The sequence below is a fragment of the Labeo rohita genome, chromosome 23 (assembly GCF_022985175.1).
Source record: "Labeo rohita strain BAU-BD-2019 chromosome 23, IGBB_LRoh.1.0, whole genome shotgun sequence".
In the NCBI taxonomy this organism is placed as follows: domain Eukaryota; kingdom Metazoa; phylum Chordata; class Actinopteri; order Cypriniformes; family Cyprinidae; genus Labeo; species Labeo rohita.
The window spans coordinates 5,945,033-5,969,137 of record NC_066891.1 but is presented as its reverse complement, the minus strand read 5'-3'; the positions used below and the strand labels follow the sequence as shown (position 1 = coordinate 5,969,137).

Sequence of the window (24,105 nt, the reverse complement as noted above, 5' to 3'; positions counted from 1 at the left end):
TTTAGATACGCAGTATCAATAATACGCAGGCTAAATGTAAGACCTACCTGTATAGAAACACATTGTCAGCTGTTGCTCTGTACAAACTGCTGGTTGCTCATGTCATCTCGGTTGCAGGCAGTGAGGATGCTTAAAGATTAACCCGTAAACTAAAGCAGGAGTGACGGAGAATTTGAGTGACAGCTGCGTGCACCAATCCAGACGCGCACTCTTCAACTATGGTAACATTATACACCTTTGTACCTATGTACGATCTGTTAAAGCATATATATAGTAATATTTATAATAAGCTAAAGTAAGTCTTTTTATATATATATATATATATATGTATATTTATTCTCTTTCCATGCCCAAAAGAAACAACTGCATTGGTTTATGACTAATAATTCTAAACATTCAATTTGGTATATGACTCAAAAATAATTTCCAGGCAATTAGTGTTATGCAATAGGTGATATGGATTGATAAATGAACCAGTTAAAATGGACTAACAAAACATCATTTCTACTTTATAGATAACCCTGAATGTCAATGCTGCCCTCTAGAGAAAGACATCATGTTTGGAAGTTGAATTGTACCTTTGTGCAGGTGAGTAAGAGTTTTCAGTCTCTGAAGCACATTACACTAGATGTGTGCTTGGGTTATAGAAGGAAGAATAAAACCATGCTATCTTTCAGGGAAAATTTACAGAAAAATATCCCTAAGTTACTGTATATCTCATGTCCTAAGTGGATGTCCATAAAAGAAAAATGCTTCATAAATAAATGTCCTTATTTGCTTCTAAAAGTACCACAGGTTGTATTTTAGGGTTTGGATTGTGTGTTAGGGTTATTCTGTAGTAATTGTAATTAGCTTAATTTAAGGGCAAATGTAGTCCCTCTTTAGATGGCTACGCTAATGTGTGTTTGGGAGGGAGTGAGACAGACGTGTGTGTAACTCTGTGTGTGTCTGTGTAAGAAAGGCTAGTTGGTAACTGTGTGTATAAATGACTGACCGTAATGTCAGGTCAGGCTAGATGTCACCCAGAATCTGTCAGGGGGAGCGGACCTGCGTCACAGCGGTAACAGCCAATAAAGCAGGATTATTCTAGATTACCCCCTACACCATGACTTTTGGACGCACTTCTCAATGTGTGAGTGTGTGTGTTTAAGAGAGGAAGAGAAGTGAAGAAAATCTGAACAGTGTGAATTCACTATAACTACACAATGCATTAAAAACAAAACAATCAGTTTATATCTGTTTCCTAGACATTTCATTTCATAATCAAAAGGGAAAAAAATAGTTTTTATGCATATATTTATGTATTTATTTAAAAAAAAAAACATTTTTTTAGATAAAGCATTTATATAGAATGATAGAAATAATAATACAATTCTTTGTCATGAAATGCAGTCCTTTTTTTTATGCAAACTTTAATATTTTTTTCTTTTTATTTTCTCAAAATAATAAATAAGATAATTTGCTTAAAATAAAGATATTTATGTAGTTATGTATTTATATATTTTTGCATTTGGATATTATTGTTTAATTATGTACATAGAATTTATGTACAATGAATAAAATAATAATAAAAATATTAACTGTCATGAAATGCAATGCAAAATTCTTGTTTTCATTGTGCAAACTATAATTAAATGAATGCTCTTATGATATTTTATTCATGCATTTAGACATTTAAAAATGTATATGCAGTTATGCAAGCTGTAATGAAATGAATACCTTTGTGAAATTAATTTATTTATACATTTATATATAAAATTATAGAAATAACAATAAAAACATTCATTGTCATGAAATGCGATGCAGAAAGCCTTAATAGTCTTTAAATGTGGCTTGTTTTCTTTATGCAAATTGTATATTTTTCTTTTAAATTTTGGGTGAAATGTGACCAAGCCCATTAGCTGTTGGCATGTGATGTTTAATGGCTCTGTAGGAATCTGACATTCCTCAGGGTCAGTTAAAGCAGTCAGGAGTTTCCTGTCTCTCTCTCTCCACACACTCACCCAGAGTCATAAACTTTATCACACTGTTTTTCTTTTAATTGCCCATATGCTTTCTCTTTAGCTCACGCTAAAATATACGCTACGGAAATAGAAATGTGAGAGTCGACTACATTAAAGTGTCTGTCTCAAGAACTCTTTTTGCTCAGGTAGCCACACAGAGACTGATGTTTGACTCATGCTTATGAGCTCAGATGAAGCTTTAGCCAATCCACCACCCCAGCTAAACCAGTGAGACAGTTACACACTTTCTCTCGCTCTCTCTTTCTAACCTTTATCACCACTAACCCGCAAGGTTGGGTTTTAGAGAACCCTAAACTTATGCTATTCATGCACAACCATAAACCATGAATCATATAGTACTTTCTTTGCATATTTGCAGTGTCATTGTCATTGACTGGCACGCAACCTGTTTAAGTCTCTAGCATTTCACATTCTCAAATTATACTTTGCAATGTACTATCAAATGATTCTGACTGGACTTTTCAGACTACAAAGGTAAAAATAAATCAGTCTCTTCTTAACTTTAATTTGCTCACTTGACTTTGGAGCAGGGTTTCATAACCCAGGGTTAAAAAGCATTGCTAACCCTGCTACTAAATGGCAAGTGTGAAATGTACCTTTACCTGTGGTTAAAAGCAGGGTTGAAGGGTAAGTTTACCTTTACTTTCACCCAGGGTTAAAAGTGAGATTTAGTATGATGAAAACCCAGGGTTAGGTGCAGTTTGAAAAGCCCTATGACTAGACCAACAATTCTGTTCATTTTAGTCATTTTACTACTAATAATAGTTCACTAAATGATATGATGAAAAATTTAACTTTGAGAGATTTAATTTACTTGAATATGCATTCATTTAACTATTAGGCCTACAAACGTTTATCCACCTTCTTATCCACCTACGGCCCATGATGCTTTGCACATTTATCTAACATCTATTAACCACAGTGTTGGTTTGCTAATCACATATAATTTGTTTAAAACGCAAGTGTTACGCATTTAATTTGTACAACATTTTTATAATGTGGTATTTTGTAGATGAATTAGAAGCACAACAATTAAACTGTCATTCACAGGCATGTACAAAATGTGTAAATAAAGCTCTTTAAAAACGCAACTTGCATTTTTACAACACTATGTTGTAAGTGTGTCTCATTGGTTAATCAAAAGTTCTTCACATGCTTGTAGTCTTCACACCCACTTGAGCAATTGGGCCAAATAGGAAATACGTCATGCTCAAGTGTAAAGGCTGTCAGTGTGGGTATTGGGACAGGCCCTATGAATGTAAAAATAAGCATGTTCAGAAGCAACGAGGTGGCATTATTCTACTCACCCTTCAACCATCGAATGGTAAAAGGAAATGTAAAAGTGTAAAAACACATAATACATATTACTACAACAAAACATGAATTATGCAATTACGTTATTATAATGTACGTTGCAAATTTATTTCAGTTTTTTAGTGGTCATTAAAGGGACACAGCTAGCTGCTTGTTAGCAGTAGCCTGTTACATCACAGTACTATTTCACTTACAGCGTAAACAGAGTAAGGACAGATGACTGATAGGACGAGGGCTAATGATTTGATCCCAAGTAACACTGACAAAGATCTAATCTTGTAAAATGTATGATATGTACTTCCGCTCCCTGAAATTAAAACTAAGTCAAAAAGCAAGCCCGCGTTCAAAAGCGATTTTTTAATGCATATTAATAGCGACTCCCTGATGCCCGCAATAACGGAGAGAGATTAAAGAGTATTGCAAAATATTTTTTCCTCCCATCTCATATTTATTATCTTAGGGGTTCCGTAAGACATGTCATTTCCTTTCCATACATAGTATTCGTGGGGGAATCATGATGCCGGCTCAACGTCGTGATGTCTGTCAGCTAGCGATGGATGATGGCATGGTCTATAAACGGTTTGCACTTACGTCATGATTTGGTCAGTTACCCAGATGCGCTGCCATATTGGCGATACTTGGATGTAAAAAACAGCATGGATTCCACGGTTAATGTGCTACTGAATATGTTGTTCTGCTAATTTATGCAGTCTGAACCATGGAAAACAAATCACATAGAAAAGGACTTAGTAAGCAGGAAAGGGTGCAATATTTTGACAAACTAGAGTTAATAGGTAGTACGAGCAGTATTAATTAAGATATTAGCTTAATATTTCATCTACCTGACCGGAAAATGGTAAGAACAAAACACAAATGTTGTCAAGATTCTTGCCCTGGAAATCCAGGTTTTGTTTGGCCAACCACAAACTCCTTCTTTCCTGTTTTGCACTCTACTCCTTGATTTGTTATCTTTTGGCCGTCTAAAGTATTCCAAATGTTTTTCCCAGTCCGACCGATTAGCACAGCCCAAAACATGACAATAATTGACCATTTTCAGCATCAATAATCAACACAATTTGCAAGTTCCGTTCAGTTCAGTGGCATTGTTTACGTTCTGTGCTGCCAATATGGCCGCATGTTGGCACATCATAAAAACACCCCATTGGCCCAATGTCTAGTCTAGATGTTTTAAATGTTTTTTAAATAAACCCAAAAGGTAACAAAATGGTCAAGGATATCCATCGGCTGCTTATACACGACAGCAGTAGTGTCACGACCACAGATTGTTTGTTGTGTTTTTTGCTCCCCATGTACTCCCCGTGACTCCCTCTCATGCCCATATTTGGTCCTTCCTGTTCCTGTCCTCGTTTAGTGCGATTATTAGTTGATTCCCTACACCTGTCAAGCCCTTGTTACTCTGTGTATATTAGTTCGTGTTTGTTCATTTCTCTCTGTCGGATCTACATGTTGTTTTGCGTGCTTCTCCCCGTTCCTGTGTGATTTACTCCAGTGCAATTCTTTGATTAAAGACTTTTTATGTTTATTTCACAACTCCAGCGATCTTCCTAGCAGCAAAGCGTGACAATTACTGAGAATTACTTTTCAAAAATATTTTTTTTGTTAATATCCACTTTATCCAGTGCCATGTTTTTACTTGACTGACCGAGAAATTGCTTCAGATGATTCAGAGAGAGAGCTTTCTGGACGAATGCAAATTGCTTCAGAATGTTTCGCAAACACGTTTGGCCAGTTCACTGAAAAAAAAAATAAAAAAATTCAAAATGTGATTGTCATTGCTTATTAATATTATGCATATGTGACCCTGGGCCACAAAACCAGTCATAAGTGTAATTTTTTTTTAAATTGAGATTTATATATCATCTGAAAGCTGAATAATAATCTGTTTTCTGTTGATGTATGATTTGTTATGATAGGACAATATTTGGCTGAGAGACAACTACATGAAAATCTGGAATCTGAGGGTCCAAAACAATCTAAATATTGAGAAAATCGTTGACCAAATAAAGTTCTTAGCGATGCATATTACTAATCAAAAATTAAGGTTTGATATATTTACAGTGGGAAATTTACAAAATATCTTAATGGAACATGATCTTTATTTAATATCCTAATGTTTTTTGGCATAAAAGAAAAATTGATAATACAATTTTAAATATGTCATTTTTCTTACAAAAACACATTGATTTGCTTCAGAAGGCCTTTATTAACTCCCTGGAGCTGTGTGAAGTACTTTTTATGATGGATGGATAAACTTTTTTTGGACTTCAAAATCTGTGTCTTTGGAAGAGCTTGGAAGAGTCAGAACATTTTTTTTAATATAATTCCGATTGTATTTGTCTGAAAGAAGAAAGTCATACACCTAGGTTGGTTTGGGGGATAATTTTCTTTTTCTTTTTTTTTTTGGTAAACTGTCACTTTAAGAGAGAAATTTACAACAGTTTATAATGAATATGTACAACATGCAACAATATTTATTGATGCTGCTTCTGTAAAAATAAGTGCATTTATTCCGATATCTGCCCCCATCAGTTTGGCATCTTCCGGATGATCTCGATAGCTTGTTTTGTTTGTTCATGATGCTAACCTCAGTGTGTACATGAGTGGTTTGTGGTTGGCTGTAGCTTGATGTGTACGTGTTGTGTTTTCTGCCTCTGTGTGAAGTGGGAGTAAAATGTGGTAAAATAGAAAAGAGGTGTAACATTATAACATGAAATGGATGCTTTATTTCTAACGTCAGCTCTTCATAGATCAGAAATAAAGCAAGGAGTTTTACCATGTTTTTGGAGAGTTTTAAAAGTGACAGACATGCAGTATGATTCATAAAGAGGCCTGCCCCTTACTGTTATTGTTTTTTGTGGACAGGCATTCGACCTGCAGCTGCTTTGGCCCCTTTGACCTCCATCCTGCATGAGGAAGTGTGTCTTCCTCTTACTAAGGCTGATCCCACAGTAATACATAAAACATTTTCTTCCAAGAAACTGCTTCAAAACAAGTCTTATGCAACCAGGCAAGATAAAGACATCATACTTTATGAGGTACTATGTACAACATACATGTTAAAACCTACAAATGTGCAGTCACATTAAAAATTACTTTTGTTGGTGTAAGTTTCTGTAGTCAGAAAGTTTGGTCATGTTAAATAGTATTTCCGATATGAATAAAACTTCTTTAAGCACAAACTAAGATATTTTGAAAGATTCTTGTGTTATGTATTTAGATAGTATTTACATTTTGTTTGACATAAATAATTTATATACATTGACAGAAATAATAACCAAACTTTCATTAAATGCAATGCAAAAAGTCTTTAAAATATGCTTATTTTTTATGCAAACATTTAAAAAAGAAATAGGATATTTTGCTTAAAGTGAATAAAGACTATTGTGTTATTAATTAAGCATTTGCATTTTGACATTATTTTTTTTTTTTAATATATGTATTATATAAATAAGACCTGTTTATATTTTTATACATCATTGTTTATATTTCCCTGCAACCAGTATTTTAGTTATGACTAAACATAAATCACCAGTGATTATTATATTTAGAAGAATCATTCTTCTTCTTAAGTATTATTGAATTATGAATCATTATTCATCATTTCAATGAAAAAGTGTTGATCTAATTCTCTTGTCAGCATGTCGTGGAATATGGATTGACCACAGCAGAAGAGTAGTTGCTTGTAGCAACATGGAGAGGAAGTGAAAAGGCTTTCACAGTTCTGCTGAAATAGCATGTTCTCACCAGATTCTGTTTCCTGGTGGTGTGTGGTTTCACACTCACACATATACACACTATCATGCTTTCTCTGTCACACAAAACACACTGATAACTCACTCCAGATGCGGGTTCTTTACGAAATAGTATATTTGTGGCCTTTGTATTTATATGTTTGTCACAAACTCTACATATACTATTCACTTGGCCATATTTGTACTCCCATCTATCTTACATTTTACAACTAGTTTATGGGAAGAACCACTTTGTGGGACACACCTGCCCCCTATTGGAAAGTCTGCAAAAAAAAAAAAACACAAAAAAACATTTAGAAAAAAATGTGACTACAAAGATGCAAACCTGCATTTATAGCACTGTATGGAGGTGGTAAAGCAACAAGGCACATCCAAATTCATAATATAACATTCGGTATGCTAAAATGAAGGCTGCATAGATGTATGCTTTAATATCCCACAATCCTGTTTGTGCAGTTGAAGTTTGGTTGACAATGGAAACTGAATGAACTGTTATTCATTTCCAGATTCCAATTTTTTATGAAGAAATAAACACTTTGGTCTTTTAATTATTATTTGCATATCTGTAAAGCTCACTGTTGTTAAGTCATGGTATTTCTGGGTTGTGAAACAGTAAGAAAGCAGTCTGTGGTTTTACTCACAGCCTTGATCTCAGTCAAGTAGAACTGCTGAATCAGCTGCTCATTAGAGCCCTCTTATGGCTACCACTGATATTGCATCTGATCTTATGGTACTTGTTCTCTGAAAAACACAATTTGCAAATTTTAGTACAAAAATTTGCCTAGTTAATGTATGTGTGCTTATGAACAGATATATATATATATATATATATATAAACTGTAAATTAATCAATAAGTTCCACCATTTACAACTAAACATAATTATTTTCCTGATAATTGCTAAGTAGCATAGAAGCTGTTTTCCAAAAAATAACAAATCCTGGCATTATTGCTTTTTTGAAAGAAAATGTAAAAAATGACCCAAGGACCCTTCAGCTTTATGTGTGTGTGTATATATATATAAAACCTTTTTTGTCTAAATAGGTACATAGAGAACCTTTAACATCTGAAGAAACCTTTCTGTTTCACAAAAGGTTCTTTGTGGCGAAAGAACCTTTGACTGAATGTTTCTTTGTGGAACCAAAAATGGTTCTTCTATGGCATTGCTGTCAGGCCCGGCTCCACAGGGGGCCAGAGTGGGCCTGGTCCACCCAATCAGGAGCCTGGCCCACCCTGGCCCCACACTACATAGCCTAACAGCCAATCACAAAACTGGAGCGATATTCAGTTGAGCTAGATTTTAATTTGTCTTTTCTTTCTTACCGGTCGCACCCCGAAACACTTTAACATTGTATATAGTTTTTGCGCTATCAATATGCAGGGTATTAAAATCGCTTTTGCGCTGTTTACTTTCACTTTTGCTTTCGTCATTAACGTGCACTCTGTGTAAAGGATGTTTGTTCTATTGTTAGTCACAGCATGTTGGAGAAAACGCCTTTTGTGTCTCACCACGGAAAACAAAGTAAATATTACATATTAAATATTAAACGATTGCAGAAATGTTATTTATCTTAAGGGTTTAATGTGTAGTCTTGTTAAGTCAAGATGCAACATCATGAATCTTGGAAACGAGCTGGCAGCATAAATCACACAAATCAGAGCAAAATGTTATCATTTCATATTGAGTAAATGATTAAACAATTTAAAAATGAAACTGAAAACATAAGGCCATTGATAACAACTAAAAACAACAATAATAATGAAATTAATACCGCAATTTTAATATTCATAAGGATTCGTTTTTAGGTGTCCTCAACGTCAGTATTTTACGTTTCAATACTGTAAATATGTCAGTATTTAGTGTCTGAAAACGTAAGTAAATGTATGTTTTATAGAACCACTTTTTACGTAAAATACATATGAATTATGATGAGATCACGTTGGTACAGCAGATGCTCTCAGTTTAGAATTGTAGCGTATGTTTTCCAACTCAACTAAATGATTTTTATTTCTAAATGTTATGCTAAATGTCAATGTAGGTGGTCAAGTAATGTAATCATATGACCAAAAATTATTCTTTAGTAAGAACACCTATAGTGTACTCAGCTGTTATATTTTGAGGCCCTATAAACTACAATTTTTTTCAACACACTTTGCATTAAAATAATGTATGTATTTACCACTACACCCCACCACCCACCCCCTGGCCCACCTCGGATTTCACTTGGCCCACCCTTCATTTCATTTCTGGAGCCGGGCCTGATTGCTGTGAAGAACTTTTTAAAGCACCGTTATTTTTAAGAGTGTACAAGGAGAGGGTGACTTATGAGGACATTGCCCCATGTACCAATTTTTCAAAAGGCTTATAAATCATACAGAATAAGTTTTTTTGAGAAAGTAAAAATGTGCACAGTCTCTTGTGAGGGCTAGGTTTAGGTTTAGGGTTGGTGTAGGGCGATAGAAAATACAGTTTGTACAGTATAAAAACCATTACGCCTATGGAATGTCCCCACAATTCACAAAAACAAACCTGTGTGTATGTGACTTTGGAACACAAAACCAGTCATAAGTAGCATGGGTATATTTGTAGCAATAGCCAACAAGACATTGTATGGGTAAAAATGATCAATTTTTCTTTTATGCCAAAAATCATTAGGATATTAAGCTAAAATCATGTTCCATAAGTAGATCATGTTCCATGAATATATTTTGTAAATTTCCTACCTTAAACATATCAAAACTAAATTTTTGATTAGTAAGATGCATTGCTAAGAACTTCATTTGGACAACTTTAAAGGTGATTTTTTTCAATTCAATTCAATTCAATTCAAATTTATTTGTATAGCGCTTTTCACGATACATATCGTTGCAAAGCAGCTTTACACCAAATTGACATTTTTACAATACATGTAGTAGTATTTTTGCGATTCTTTTTTTTTTGCACCCTCAGATTCCAGATTTTCAAATAGTTGTATTTTCCTATCCTAAAAAACCATACATTAATGGAAAGCTTATTTATTTAACTTTGAGATGTATGAATTTCATTAAAAAAATATTGGTCCAGGGTCTCGCACACACACACACACATACATACATATATATATATATATAGACAATATCGTTTGGTCAGTATAAAATCTATAGAAGTCTACGGAAAGTCTCCACAATTCACAAAAACAAACGTGTGTGTGTGTGTGTGTGAGGGTAAGCAAGAATTGTGGTGTGTGAGACACTTCACTGGCCTAATTAGCCTTTAATATCCAGACTGAATCATTTACTTAAAGTCATTTAATCTGTAATTTGCATTCCCGTCCAAACTGTAACAACATAATTTCTCTATCGTGCCTAAACTGCAAACTGCAAGAACTGCCCAAAGGAGGAGGCAGAACCTGATTTTACCAAGTACAACATGTTCCTGGATCAACATCTTTGTTGACCCTGGAACAACATTGTGATTAACCAATCAGATTTGAAAAAAGTTTATAGTTTTTGTCAAGTTTAGGCTTAAAATCAGTGTTTGGTGCTTGTACATCAGTGTCATTCGTCTATCATTTCCCCTGATTTTCGGGATTACTCATGGGTAAGGTTAGGTTTAGGTGTAGGGATGTGGTCAAAATTACATTTTTGGATTAAAATGTTGTTCCAGGGTCACCAAAATATGTTGACCCAGGAACACATCTAACTCAGCATAATAAGGACGTGCATTAAAATACTGTCATACTGATTCTAATGTCATTCCAAAGCTGCAAGACTTAGTTTTGTGGGCAAACAATCCCTTTGAGCTGAACATGTTTCGGTCCCTGAATAGGCTATAATGCAAACTTACAGGCTATAACACAGAGTAGGGTCAAGTTGAATGGGAAGCAAAGTGACCTGATCTGATAATTAGAGTCATTCACTGGGAATGTTCCTGCAAAGGCAAATGGAGAGGTATTAGGACATGATAAGACTGGCAGACAAAAAGCATCTTGGAGAAAAGCAACAGCAGTACAAGGTATGAAAAGACAATGCAGAAAAGATGAGCTGATGTGGCGGAAGACGAAACTTAAATTTCACTATAGCATGTATAAAGACATCCTTCATGCTTTCAATGTGGAACTAGGCACAGCTCGACAGACCTTCTTCTCAAACTTTATAAATAGTAACTTAAACAACACTCGAACTCTATTTGCTACTGTTGAGAAACTAACAAAAGCCCAAGTCAGATTCCCAGTGAAATGCTCTCAGACAGCAAATGCAATGAGTTTGCTTTCTTTTTTTCTGAGAAGATCAATAATATCAGAAAGGCTATTAGCACTCAATAAATCCTCAAATTATGCAGAGGTAGGTTTTTGAAGCAAATTATAGCAAAATTTTGGAAGAAACAGTACAGCACCTTAAATCGTCAACCTGCTACCTTGACACACTTCCCTGATCTTTTTTTCAAAGGTGTGTTTAACTGTTTAGAAGCAGATCTGTTAGAAGTGGTGAACGCCTCACTTCCTTCTGGAACTTTTCCAAACTCCCTAACAACTGCAGTTGTTAAAGGGGTCATCGGATGCCTATTTTCCACAAGTTCATATGATTCTTTAGGGTCTTAATGAAGTCTATAATATACTTTGGTTAAAAATTCTCAATGGTTATGTAAAACAACACCCTTTTTACCTTGTAAAAATAAGCTCTGCAAAAATCATCCCATTCTGATGGATTGTTCCTTTAAATGCAAATGAGCTCTGTTCGCCCTGCCCCTCTCTTCTCTTTGTAGGGTGACGAGCCTGTTTACTTTAGCCACATTTAGCGTGTTTAGCCACAAAACTTGCTAACTAGCACGTTATTATGAAAGGTGATTGCAGAGATTCATTAAAAAAGCGCTTATACTCACTTCTGCTGTAAGTGAAACTGGATCACAAATGATTTGAGCGAACATAGACGCATTTATGTAGATCGGGAGGCGCATTCCCTTCACAAACAAACATAAGCCACTGCAATCCACTACATCCAGCAACACAACACCTCAACTGCTCAATCAGAGATATTCTTGTCTAACTTACATCCCTGCTCCGGCATCGAAACAATGGCAGTCGGACTGTTACAGCTGATTTAGGGTGGGTCTGAGGTAAGACACTCGTGTCAATCAACTATTGTGGGAGCGGCCTCTGTCTGTGTGGCGCCACACCGACAGGCATCTAAGAATGGCTCAGTTTGAAAAAGGGGATATTGTTTTTACAGATTAATTAAAAACCACTGCATGGATTTTTATCATTATAGGGCAGATGTGATGACCCCTTTAAGCCCCTCCTGAAAAAGAGCAATTTTGATAACACCATACTGAGCAACTATAGACCAATATCAAATCTTCCTTTTATAGGCAAGATTATTGAAAAGGTTATTTTTAATCAGCTGAACCAGGCACAGCACCACAATTTTTTCTCTACCGGGGCTAAGGGGGGGCTAGACCAATATGTGGGGGTGCTAAAAAAATAATTGATATTCATGTCGTCAAAGTTACTTCTTTAAGAAATTGTCTTTTTTTTTTTTTTTTTTTTAAATGAAAGCAGATGGTACACACCACATTTAACAGAGTCTAGTTTTAAATGATATTTGGCTGTCGGCGCCGATAGCCTTGTAGGCAGTTATGGACTACGGGCATCCCGTGTTCAAATCCCGACTTGAAGACCTTTTCTGACCCCCCCATACAAGAATTTCACAAATCCATGATCAAGCACACGCAAGGCTACAGCTTGCCGCAAAGCCCCAGCAAAAGTTACTACCATGAATGTGTAAGGATGAAATAAGGAGATATTTGAATTATTAATAAAGTAGTGCTTTCTGAGTCAGTAGCTTTAGCTTTAACTCTCCGCACACGTCTACTAGATGAGCCCCAGAGACTCCTATTTAATACTGTACAGCTGCTTTGTCACAATTCTGTATTGTTAAAAGCCCTATATAAATAAAGGTGACTTGACTTGCTGCGTTTGATACTGTCATAACATACTTATGGAGAGACTGAAAAACTGGGTTGGGCTTTCTGGGGTGGTCCTCAAATGGTTCAGGTCATACTTAGAAGGGAGAGGTTATTATGTGAGTATAAGAGAGCATACGTCTAAGTAGACTTCCATGACATGCGAAGTCCCACAAGGCTCAATTCTTGCGCCACTCTTGGTCAGCCTCTATATGTTCCCACTAAGTCAAGTAATAAGACAGAACCAAATTGCATATCACAGCTATGTAGATGATACCCTCATTTACCTAGCCTTATTGCCAAATGATTACAGCCCCACTGACTCCCTCTGTCAGTGCATTGATGAAATTAACAGTTGGATGTTCCAAAACTTTCTTCAGTTAAACAAGGAGAAAATTGAAAACATTGCATTTGGAAACAAAGATGAAGGTAAAAGCATACCTTGACCCTAGGCGTCAAACAACTAAAAATCAAGTCAAGAATCATTGTGTGACTCTGGAGTCAGACCTTAGTTTCAGTAGTCATGTCAAAGCAATAACTAAGTCATCTCAAACACATTGCAAGAATTAGATGTTTTGATTCCAGTCAAGACTTGGAGAGTCTGTTTATGTCTTTATCACCAGCAGGGTGGACTATTGTAATGGTCTCCTCACTGGCATTCTTAAGAAGATCATTAGAAAGCTTCAGCTCATACAGAATGCTGCTGCCAGGATTATGACTAGAATCAGAAAGTCTGAGCATATCACACCAGTCCTCAGGTTTGTACACTGGCTTCCAGTTACATTTAGATTTAATTTTAAAATACTATTACTCGTTTATAAAACATTCAATGGCCTAAGACCTAAATACATTGCAGATATGCTGAAAATGAGCCTAACAGACCACTCAGATCATTAGGATAAAGTCAGTTAGAAATACCAAGGGTTCATTCAGAACTAGGGAAATCTACTTTTACCTACTACGCCGCCCACAGTTGGAACCAGCTTCTAGAAGAGATCAGGGCCCGTATTCACAAAACATTTTATCTTACCACTAAGAGTTCTCCTAAATAGCCGTAAAAGTTTTAGCTAAGAGTTTTCTATTAAAACCCATTTACAAAGCTGTAGAGACAAACTTTTACTAAGGAATGAAGAGAAGTCTTAAGATACTGTAGGAGTAAGAGCGGGGTTGACCTTGTTGCTATAGATGATGTCAGCATGCATATTAACTATGCACACAGTGATTGGCTGATAGGGGAAGGGTCTCAGTCAGAGATTTATTCAGAGAAATATTGTAGAGCATGATTTTATGTTGCCATATTCAAATAAAGGTTTAAAAAATAAAAATGTTGCCACAATCAAAGATTCTAACATGCTGGCTAAATGTCACTAATTAAACAAGTATATGTTCAGCTAATTGTCAACCTCTTACATGTGTGCTTCTAGTAAACAGTTAGCAGATTTGCATATAAAGAGCCTTTTAATTAACAGAGTAGAAAAATCATGGCTGATAGTAACACATGCAAACATAAAAGAAAACCAAACTGGATGCAAGAACAGCTGTTACTTCTTGCCTAACTTTCAAAAGAAAAATTGGAGTCGGGATAACCTCCAAAACCAAAAAAGATGCGTGGGAAAACATATGTGTGCAAATAAATGCAGCGTGTTTCTAAAATGTTTATGTTCCAAAGCAGATTGCTGGCAACAGCCATTTAAGTCCTGCTGAAAAAAAAACAAACAATAGAAACAATCAAAAATTTGTAAGTGTTAAGTAAGTGTATTGTTTTTTGTTTATTTTGTTTTTTTCCATCAGAGAGGATAGTTTGTGACAAGGTCTTAGTGACTTGGGAGTTCTCTTCACTACTCCTAATGTATCACAGATTTAGGAGCTAGTTTTATGTGCTAAAACGTTAGGAGTGTTAAATTTAGGATTGACACACCCATTATTTGAAAGATTTTCTCTTAAATCGGCAAGTTATGAGCTACTTTTAGCCTTAAGATGTTTTGTGAATACGGGCTCTGATGTGCTAAATCAGTAATCATATTCAAAACACATCTGTTCAGCTGTGCATTTACTGAATGAGCACTGCGCTACATCCGAAATGATTGCACTGTATTTTATGTATAATCATTTTTATTCTTAACTGTTTTAATTAATTTTTTCAATTTTAAATCATTTGAACATTTTTAAATTCCTTGTTTTTATTTTTGATTATTTTAATTTATTTTATATGTAAAGCACTTTGAATTGCCACTGTGTGTGAAATGTGCTAAAAAAATAAACCTTGCCTTGCACATGCAGTATGATTGTGCTTAATAACTATTAACTGAAGCCAGATAACAAAATCAAGGAAGGTTAGATTTATAATTCTAAAAAGCACTTCCCGACATTAATGGACAATTTACATAAATATATTTGTCCAACGCCTGCTCAGAAATTAGGTAAATTATGCAATTGAGAAATGGAGGCTGGACAAACATTTTGACTAATAGCATAGTATTATCACCACACCTAACGAGTTATTCACTGTTCTGTTCCATTGTTTGATGATTATGATTTGACTTTCAAATGATTTCAAATTACACTTAATTCCGCATCCTAATTCCTGTCATTTAAGTTTTGTGATTGTTTTTTGACGCTGTTTTTGCAACAGTTTTCACAGTGACGGTTTTATTAAACAGTTTACACACCTGTGGTGTGTCTGTTTCTAATGACTTCCATCTAGTTTGGGTGTGTAAATAATGAGCTTTCTTGGCGTATGTGCATCTGAGGCACCTTACTGTTGGCTGACCAACAAGGAAATGAAAGATTTTGCCAACAATTTAAATATAAAATGTATGTAGTTTTACATGTTGAGCACATCACACTACAGCATATTAAACATTTACAAATGTATTTAATAGACTGTAAAGTGATTTTTAGCAGATTATTAGAGCTTATTTAAATGTTATTTTATTTAAAATACTATTTTAGAGTTTCTACTTCAAAATTCCATGTTTAATTCAATGTGTTACTTGCAGTTTCTTTGTAATTCATTGTAAAACCTGCTTTTTTCTTAGTGAAAAATTTGTTTTACACCTTTTTTTAGTGCAGTAAAGGAAAAAAGAGGTAAAAATCCTGAAAATGTCTTGTTCACTTATTTACTGACAGTGTTTACTTTTTAATTGACAAGAAAATGTCTGAGTTACTTTTTTCAAATGAGTAACGCCAGTTACTTTTCCCCCATTTATTGATTAAAAGCTTTCCTGTCCCCATGTTGAGAGAAATCTGGAGTAAGATGTTACTGGAGTAAGATAAATGTGACAGATTCAGTATTCCTCAGAATGAATAAAAACAGTGAAATTCAAATCAGAATATGACGCAAACCTGCAATAATTAAATATGTTAAATAATACAAATATTCTTTATGCATTTAATACCATTTCATTAACTGATGTCTTTGCTGCTCACCTGCGATGATCCAATTCAACCATACTAATAAGCAAAAATTACTCAAAATAATCTAACATTTGTTTTCCTTTTTTTTTTTAATTGCTGAAGAGTTAATATTTTTTCTTCTGCGGTCTACTGTACAGACGTGAATTTACTTTTCTCAAATCCTGAGGCTTTTGGTGTGAAAAGGCTTTCACATTTGCCAAAAATAAAACTTTTTATATTAAAAACAAACAAGCAAGCCCTCCCCAGATTTAAAAAGTAACGCATAGGGAGTAACTCATAGGGAGTAACTCAATATTGTAATGCATTACTTTTAAAAGTAACTTTCCCCAACTTACATATTGTCAGTAAAAGATTAACATACAAAAATGTCTTGCATTTCTACACAAAATAATAAAAAATGGACCCGATAAGTAATAGTTGAAGTAATAGTTTGCAGTGTTGCACACTGCAAATGAAAAAAATAATTTTCTTAATTTTTAATCACTTTTTTCCCCTTTTTTCTTTTTTGTCTAATCTTCCAGTAAGAATATAATAAAACAAGGTACTCTAAAAGCATTTTTTCCCCCAACACGTATTAGAATAGACAGATGGTGGTGAATTTTAAAAAGCAATTTTAATTTGTTTACATATTTCTCATTGTATTTTAATGACTTCACTATTATTCTAAAATGTGAAGAACAGTAATAAAGAATGAGTAGCTGTGTCTAAGCTGTATGTCTAAACTATTGTATACCTAGCATTAAAGATCTTTTCCATACATAAAGACACTTATGTGCTCCTTTATGCTGGCAATGCTCAACTACAGCTCTGCGTGTGAGATGAATTATTCTTATATCAATTATCTACTGAAACAATTACACTAAGCTGTAATTTGAACCATTACAGTTGTTTATTTTTTTTTCAAATTAACCTGTGTGATTCATCTAAAATCCTTCCAGGAGGCAGTAAAAAATTGTAGGGTTGGGACTGGAGAAGTAAATAAATACCGTAGTAAAACGCAGAGAAGTGTCGCAGCGGAAGAAGCCGTGGTTTCAGCCAGACTTGCTTTGCTAAAGTAATTTGAATTTTACTCTGTTACCAAACAGGGCAAAAATCTCTTCAAGATTCAACATTGATCAGGAGCAAGAAGCACAAACATGTGAGTAAACAACTAAAATGATCAAATATGCATTTTAGAGTTATTTAAAGAGAAATGGCACTATATGCAAAGAACATTCACTGGAGATGATCTTAAATGACAACTAATATCACTCTCATTCTTTTTTTTTTTTGCCTCCTTACAGCATGTCTTTCATACAGTATGGCCTGAACAACAACTTCTGCCAAATCGGCCGTTTCCCACCCGTCAAACTGGACAATTTCTGGAGAGGGTGTCGCTACATGCCGGTTTACAGTGACCCTTGCGTGAAACCTGTCATCAAACCTTGTGTGGATCCATGTGGGAAACCTGTCATCAATCCTTGTGTGGATCCATGTGGGAAACCTGTCATCAATCCTTGTGTGGATCCATGTGGGAAACCTGTCATCAATCCTTGTGTGAGACCAGTGGTCAACCCTTGTGTGGATCCCTGTGTGAAACCTGTCATCAATCCTTGTGTGGATCCCTGCGCAAAACCTGTCGTCAATCCTTGTGTGATTCCTTTTGTGAATCCTTGCACCAACCCATGCAACAACCCTTGCGCGATCCCTTGCAACTATGTGCTGCCGCGCTGTGATTACGACTGCAAGGAAGTTGTCCTCAAAGATTGTTCTCTTGACTGCCAGGTTGTGCGCACCTGCGAAGGTAAGAGTTGCAGATCTTTGGCCTGAGCTGCTTTTTGTGAAATTTGTTCATTAAAGGTCCTAACTGATTCCTTTGGCTTGGCTTTTCTCAGATTTGGTTCTGCAGGTTCGTTGTGTTGACCTGATAAAATCCTGGAACTGTCAGAATCGTCAGGAGCATCACACCAATGGTTTCCGCAGTGATCACCTCATTGTCCGTAGAGGACAGGGTTTCCAGATGTGGATTGAGCTTTCCCGGCCATTCAACCCAAAATGTGACAAACTTCACCTGGAGCTGAGACTCGGTCAGTTAAGTCCTCCTGATCAGTTGCCGTCTTGTGATAGTTTGATTCTAAGACCCTCCCTGTTATTTCCATTTTTTTAAGCAACAAAAAGGATGTTAATAGTTTTTAGTTTATGATATTAACCCCGGTTATTTTTGTTGTTTTTATTTCACAGGTAATATTCCATCCGTTTGCAAAGGCACTCTGGTGATTGTTCCATTGGTGGATGAATTCAAGAAAAATGGCTGGGAGGCCAAGATTGTCGAACGGGTACAAAACCGAATCAAACTGTGTGTATACTCCCTTCCAACTGCTTGTATTGGACGATACAGCCTCACCATTGTGACTTGCGGCCCGAAGGGCAGGGCCACTTCATTTTGCAACCCTTGCAATGACATTTACATGCTGTTCAACCCATGGTGTAAAGGTACGTATGAAAAGGGCAAGAATATAATGCATATTTCACTTACATTTACACTTACACTTCTGAAATTCCATGCAGAAGACTTAAAATGTGTTTTAAAAAGCCAAATTCTCACTTAATCAGTAAACGACTGTAAAATTTCAGTGCTCTCTCTTTTTACTAGATGACTCTGTGTATCTGGATGACGAGGCCCAGAGAGTTGAGTATGTGCTGAATGACGTGGGCAAAATCTACTATGGAACTAAACATCAGATCGCTTCCAGAACCTGGCACTTTGGTCAAGTAAGAGCCAAACATTTTATTAATGCATGTAAGCCTAGAAAAAGCATAGGAAAAATTGCAAGCATAGCACAAGCATTTTCACTTTTTAGAAACCAAAGAACTTCCAAACAGCATGGCAAACATCATTTCTCTGAATCCTAGTTTGATGAAGGAGTCTTGGATGCATGTTTCTACGTGTTGGCGAAGAGTGGTGCCCCTTCCACTGGATGGGGAAACCCTGTTAACGTGGCAAGAGTGATATCTGCCATGGTGAGTCATCACTTTACTTTTATTGGCATGTCTTGGAGCCTAACAAGAAAACAGATAATTTATGACTCTCACTTTCACAGATTAATGCCAATGATGACTGTGGTGTGCTGGTGGGTAACTGGTCAAACTGCTATGGAGATGGAACCGCTCCTACATCCTGGTGTGGCAGCAGTGCCATCCTGAAACAGTACCAAAAATGTGGAGTACCTGTCAAATATGGGCAGAGCTCAGCCTTTGCTGGAGTCACCAACACATGTAGGAGTTCTTACAGACTGGACAAGGAGAAAAAGTTTTGAGAAAGTGATTACAGAAGTAATGTACTTGTATTCTTCTTTTTTCTTGTAGTGTTGAGGTGTTTCGGCATTCCTGCTCGTCCAGTCACAAACTTCTGTTCTGCTCATGATACTGATGTGTCTATGACTGTAGACATTTATCTTGATGAGAACTGCGATCTGATCGATAGCCTGAATCGTGATTCAATCTGGTAAGACTCTGTACAAACCTCTTTCTTTATGTACTGTAACATCAGCATTAGTACCTGGTTTGATTTTAAATTGAGATCAGTGTTGCCATGTCTGCGGTTTTCCTGTGGAATTGGGTTACTTTAACACTGTTGCTGTAAGTTGTTTTTTATGTCAAGCTACCCCAATAATGTAATATATAGCCCCTGGAATGCCAATTTTACCAGTTGAACCCCGACAAAAAACATGTATTTCACACCCTGCAATGCGGTTTTATTGTAAAAACCTGGCAACCCTGATTAAGACTGTATATTGTCACAAACTTAAGACTGTAATTGTCACATGCAGTTTGGTGATAACTGCTTCTGATGAGCACCACCTATTGGTGAGATATATATATGCACTGCATGTACATTCAATTTTGTACATTTTGTACAATTGTCAAATTAAAACTATACATTATACATTGCATTATAATGACTTAGGAAATCAAACTTTTCATGGCATTAGACAGTTTAAGCTAATTCAGAACATCTTCTTTCTTACTCTAATATTATTTATTTTTTCTACACCAATAGCATTAATATTTGCAGGCAGGTGGAAGATATGCAATGTACAGATATCGTTTCTCTGTCTCCTCCACTTTGGATTGAGCTTTTTTCTTCTTCTCTTCCATGTAGGAACTTCCACGTGTGGAATGAGGCTTGGATGGCTCGACCTGATCTGCCATGTGGATTTGGAGGTTGGCAGGTGGTTGATTCCACTCCTCAGGAAACCAGCCAGGGCATCTTCCGCTGCGGCCCTACCTCTGTTGCTGCGATCCGCAGCGGGCAGGTCTTCCTTAAATATGACACACCTTTTGTTTTTGCTGAGGTACTTATCAAGCATATGCTATAGGCTCTGGTGCAATTATTCCTTAACATTCTCACATACACACCATGTTTTAGTAATTTATGATGAACGATGAACTATTCCTGCTCTAGGTGAACAGTGATGTAGTCTTCTGGCAGCGCACAGCTTGTGGAACATTCTGTGTGGTCCATGTCGACAGAAACGCAATAGGCCACTGCATCAGCACCAAGGCTGTCGGCTCAGACAAACGTGTGGATATCACACACAACTACAAACACCCTGAAGGTAAAAAGTCACACACAACTCTTAAAGACTCTTTCACTCTAAACAGTTGTAATTTTACCTCCGCTTCCAACATCCACCAGGCTCAGAGGAGGAGCGCCGCGCTTTGGAAACGGCCCTTCGTCATGGCAGCAAGAAGTGCGTATACCCACTGCCCTGTGCTGAGGATGTAGTCTGTGATATCACCCTGAAGGGTGATGGCCTGTGTTGTATGGGCAAGGATGCTGTGCTCTGCATTGCTCTAAAGAACAAATGCAGCTCTGCTCGTAGTGTCACCCTCCACAGCCAGGTGTCTGCCACATACTATACTGGAGTCCACAAGGCCTTGGTGAAGAAGGACCAGACATGCTTTGAGCTCAATGCCAGCGAAAGTAAGAAAAAACTGTAATCAGAGTTAGCTAACGTTGAGACACAAACCAATCCATTAATGCAAAAATACACTGCAAAATTGATTTTTAAAAATATCATATAAGCCTTTCGAGACTGAGCTTCCATGAGCTTCATATGCTTCTGGAAAAACAGTGAAATGGAAATTTAAACTATATATATACTCATAAAGGATCCAAAGGAGGTTTTGCATTCCGCAAAGAGCCTTTCAGTGAACAGTTCTTATTAGAACCATTTTTCTGTGTACAGAACATTTAAATAATCTAATCTGGAATGAAAAGGTTCCATGGATTGTAAAGGTTCATGGAACCATCAATGCCGATAAAGAACCTTTCTTTTCAAGCGTGTAGAGACTAAATTCAAACAGCCAAATATGAATTGTTCTGATATAATAGGGATGAGAATGTTTACAATTACATTCAAAAGGAGTTTGTATTTATTCAGTCTTTATCTCTTGTCTGTTTTTAGCCAAGGTTCTGGAGTGGGCTTTGCGATATGAAGAATACAAGACACACCTGGTGGATCATTCAACAATGATAGTCACTGTTGCTGGACAGGTCACTCAGACTAAGCAGATTGTGGCCAAACACTTCAACTTTAGACTGTGCACACCTGATCTTGTTATTTCTGTGAGTTTGAAAAACTTCAGATCTATAATTTACTTGCTGGTGGTTTAGATGAAATCCAACCAGTTTAGTGAATTCATTTAATCCTAGGGCTAGAAACAAATTAAGAACCACCAATTATATGCTGGGTGTGGAAAATTGAGCCTTTTTCATGACTGTTCGGTAACTTAAACAGTGTTAATGCAGATTGTGATTTTCCTTTTCAGCCTGGATGTGACTGCGTGGTGGGCAAAGAAGTGCCAATAAAAATCAGTTTCCAGAACCCTCTGCCCTGCGTGCTGAAGAACGCGATTTTCCGTGTCGAGGGACTAGGACTAAAGCAATGCAGATCAATTAACTACGGGTAGGAAATGAATCTGAAAATAATGGGACGTGTAACCTGTTACTGTTCATTGGTATATAATTCAACTTCTTACTTTCTATTTATTTTTTAGTGAGATTGCAAGCCTGGCCACGGTGAACCTGACTGAGAAATTTATTCCTAAGTGTCCTGGCCCTTACAAACTTCTGGCATCGCTGGACTGTCCTCAGCTGACTCAGGTGCATGGATGCACCGACGTTGTTGTCAAAGAAAAGTGAACAAACACTCAAATGAGTGGAGGAGCAGAACGCTTTCAGCATCTCATAACTGATTTGCAGAGTTAAAAAAAGGGAATTTTAGTTATGTAATCTTTAGTAAAGGGTGAAACAAAGGGTATGTTTAATTTTGGGGTCTTGCTTTCAGAGGATGAATTATGCCAGACATTGCTTTTATGGGAGTAATACTGAAATTTGTTGATTCACATATTTAAAGAGATTGCAAATACCAAAACATTCTAATCATTCTAAACAACTTCAATTGCTTTGTTTTGTTATGTAATCAACCTAACCAAATGACAACATGTGGTTGTGTTCAATTATTTACTCCTTTTAGCTGCACATAATATGTCCTCCCTGTTGCATCAATAAACGCTATTCAACTGCAGTACTGTATGTGTATTTGTGATGTGTAACACTGAGTCTGTAGATGAAATGCTCATTACAGTAGATAACAAAAAAGAAGAGTAGTGCTTCTAATTAGGTTGTTGAACATCTGAAAATTGATAGATTAATATTTATATAATGTTTATTATAGAATGATACATTAATATTTAGATTATTGATTAGGTGATACATAGTGATTCTTTTTTCAAACAAAGTTTAAACTTCATTCAGTAAGTGAACACATGTTGAAACACACCCTCACATGAATAAAGTACACTTCTAAAACCTGAGAAATGTGGCATAAGACAGAGAAAAGAGTAAAACACCTAAAAGATGTGGAATATATTTGCTTGGTTAGTGGCATCAAAATGCATTATTCAAAGTTTCCTATATGGTAAAACAAAACAAAATCTGTTCAAATTTTATTTTATATATGTGCTAAATATATGTTGTAAACTGTGAAGCTCAGTAAGATGCAAATGTATTTGTATGCAAATACAAATACTATCCACACGCATATGTGTGTGATAGGTATATTTTTAAATGCTTTAATATATAATATTTTCAGAAATGTACAAAAATGGCAAAAATAAATAAATAAATAAAAAATTTGTGTGTATATATATATATATATATATATATATACAGTTCTGTGTAAACAGTTCTGTGTAAACACCCTTTGCAACATAATCTATATGGCATGACAACTGTTCCATGTATTTCAGCAAAAGTAAGTGTTTAATATTTTGTACTGAATTATGAGTGACCCCTGCTGGTGTTATGTGTTGCGTCATTCACCTTTCATTTTAGGCCACGCCCTTCGCGCTGTAGAACAAGCTCTTCTCATTTGTCTTTTTAACATTGATGTGTGCGCTTGTATGTGTGGAAGGCCACAGTTTCCGAAGTGTGGAGGGAATATTACGGTATTCAGTAGTTCGCTGTTTCAGGTATGTTACTGTATGTCCACCATTTTACACTGTAATGCCGCTTGCAAACTCGCGGTGTGCCGCGAATCAGTCTGTTTTAAAGTAAAAGATTAGAAACTTGGTTTTGCCAAACAACTAGC

The 24,105-nt window shown here is 36.1% G+C and overlaps 1 protein-coding gene across 1 annotated transcript; it reads left to right on the top strand.

Annotated features, from left to right (window-relative positions):
• Window positions 1-119: 119 nt before the first annotated feature.
• Window positions 120-23,012, top strand: tgm1l3 (transglutaminase 1 like 3). Its single transcript, XM_051096872.1, has 17 exons — window positions 120-221; window positions 516-588; window positions 6,222-6,394; window positions 17,554-17,606; window positions 17,752-18,251; window positions 18,343-18,534; window positions 18,689-18,940; window positions 19,101-19,219; window positions 19,361-19,468; window positions 19,549-19,723; window positions 19,814-19,952; window positions 20,610-20,802; window positions 20,913-21,066; window positions 21,147-21,434; window positions 21,919-22,079; window positions 22,283-22,419; window positions 22,511-23,012. The coding sequence occupies exons 5-17, from the start codon at window positions 17,753-17,755 to the stop codon at window positions 22,653-22,655; spliced, it is 2,562 nt and encodes an 853-aa protein (XP_050952829.1). The 5' UTR covers window positions 120-221; window positions 516-588; window positions 6,222-6,394; window positions 17,554-17,606; window position 17,752; the 3' UTR covers window positions 22,656-23,012.
• Window positions 23,013-24,105: the final 1,093 nt, after the last annotated feature.

Bases quoted from the DNA above. Each gene is read 5' to 3' on its own strand.
- tgm1l3 (XM_051096872.1), top strand. From the start codon at position 17,753: ATGTCTTTCATACAGTATGGCCTGAACAACAACTTCTGCCAAATCGGC. The intron at 18,941-19,100 runs GTACGTATGAAA...TCTTTTTACTAG, and splicing joins GTTCAACCCATGGTGTAAAG to ATGACTCTGTGTATCTGGAT. The intron at 20,803-20,912 runs GTACTTATCAAG...TTCCTGCTCTAG, and splicing joins CACCTTTTGTTTTTGCTGAG to GTGAACAGTGATGTAGTCTT.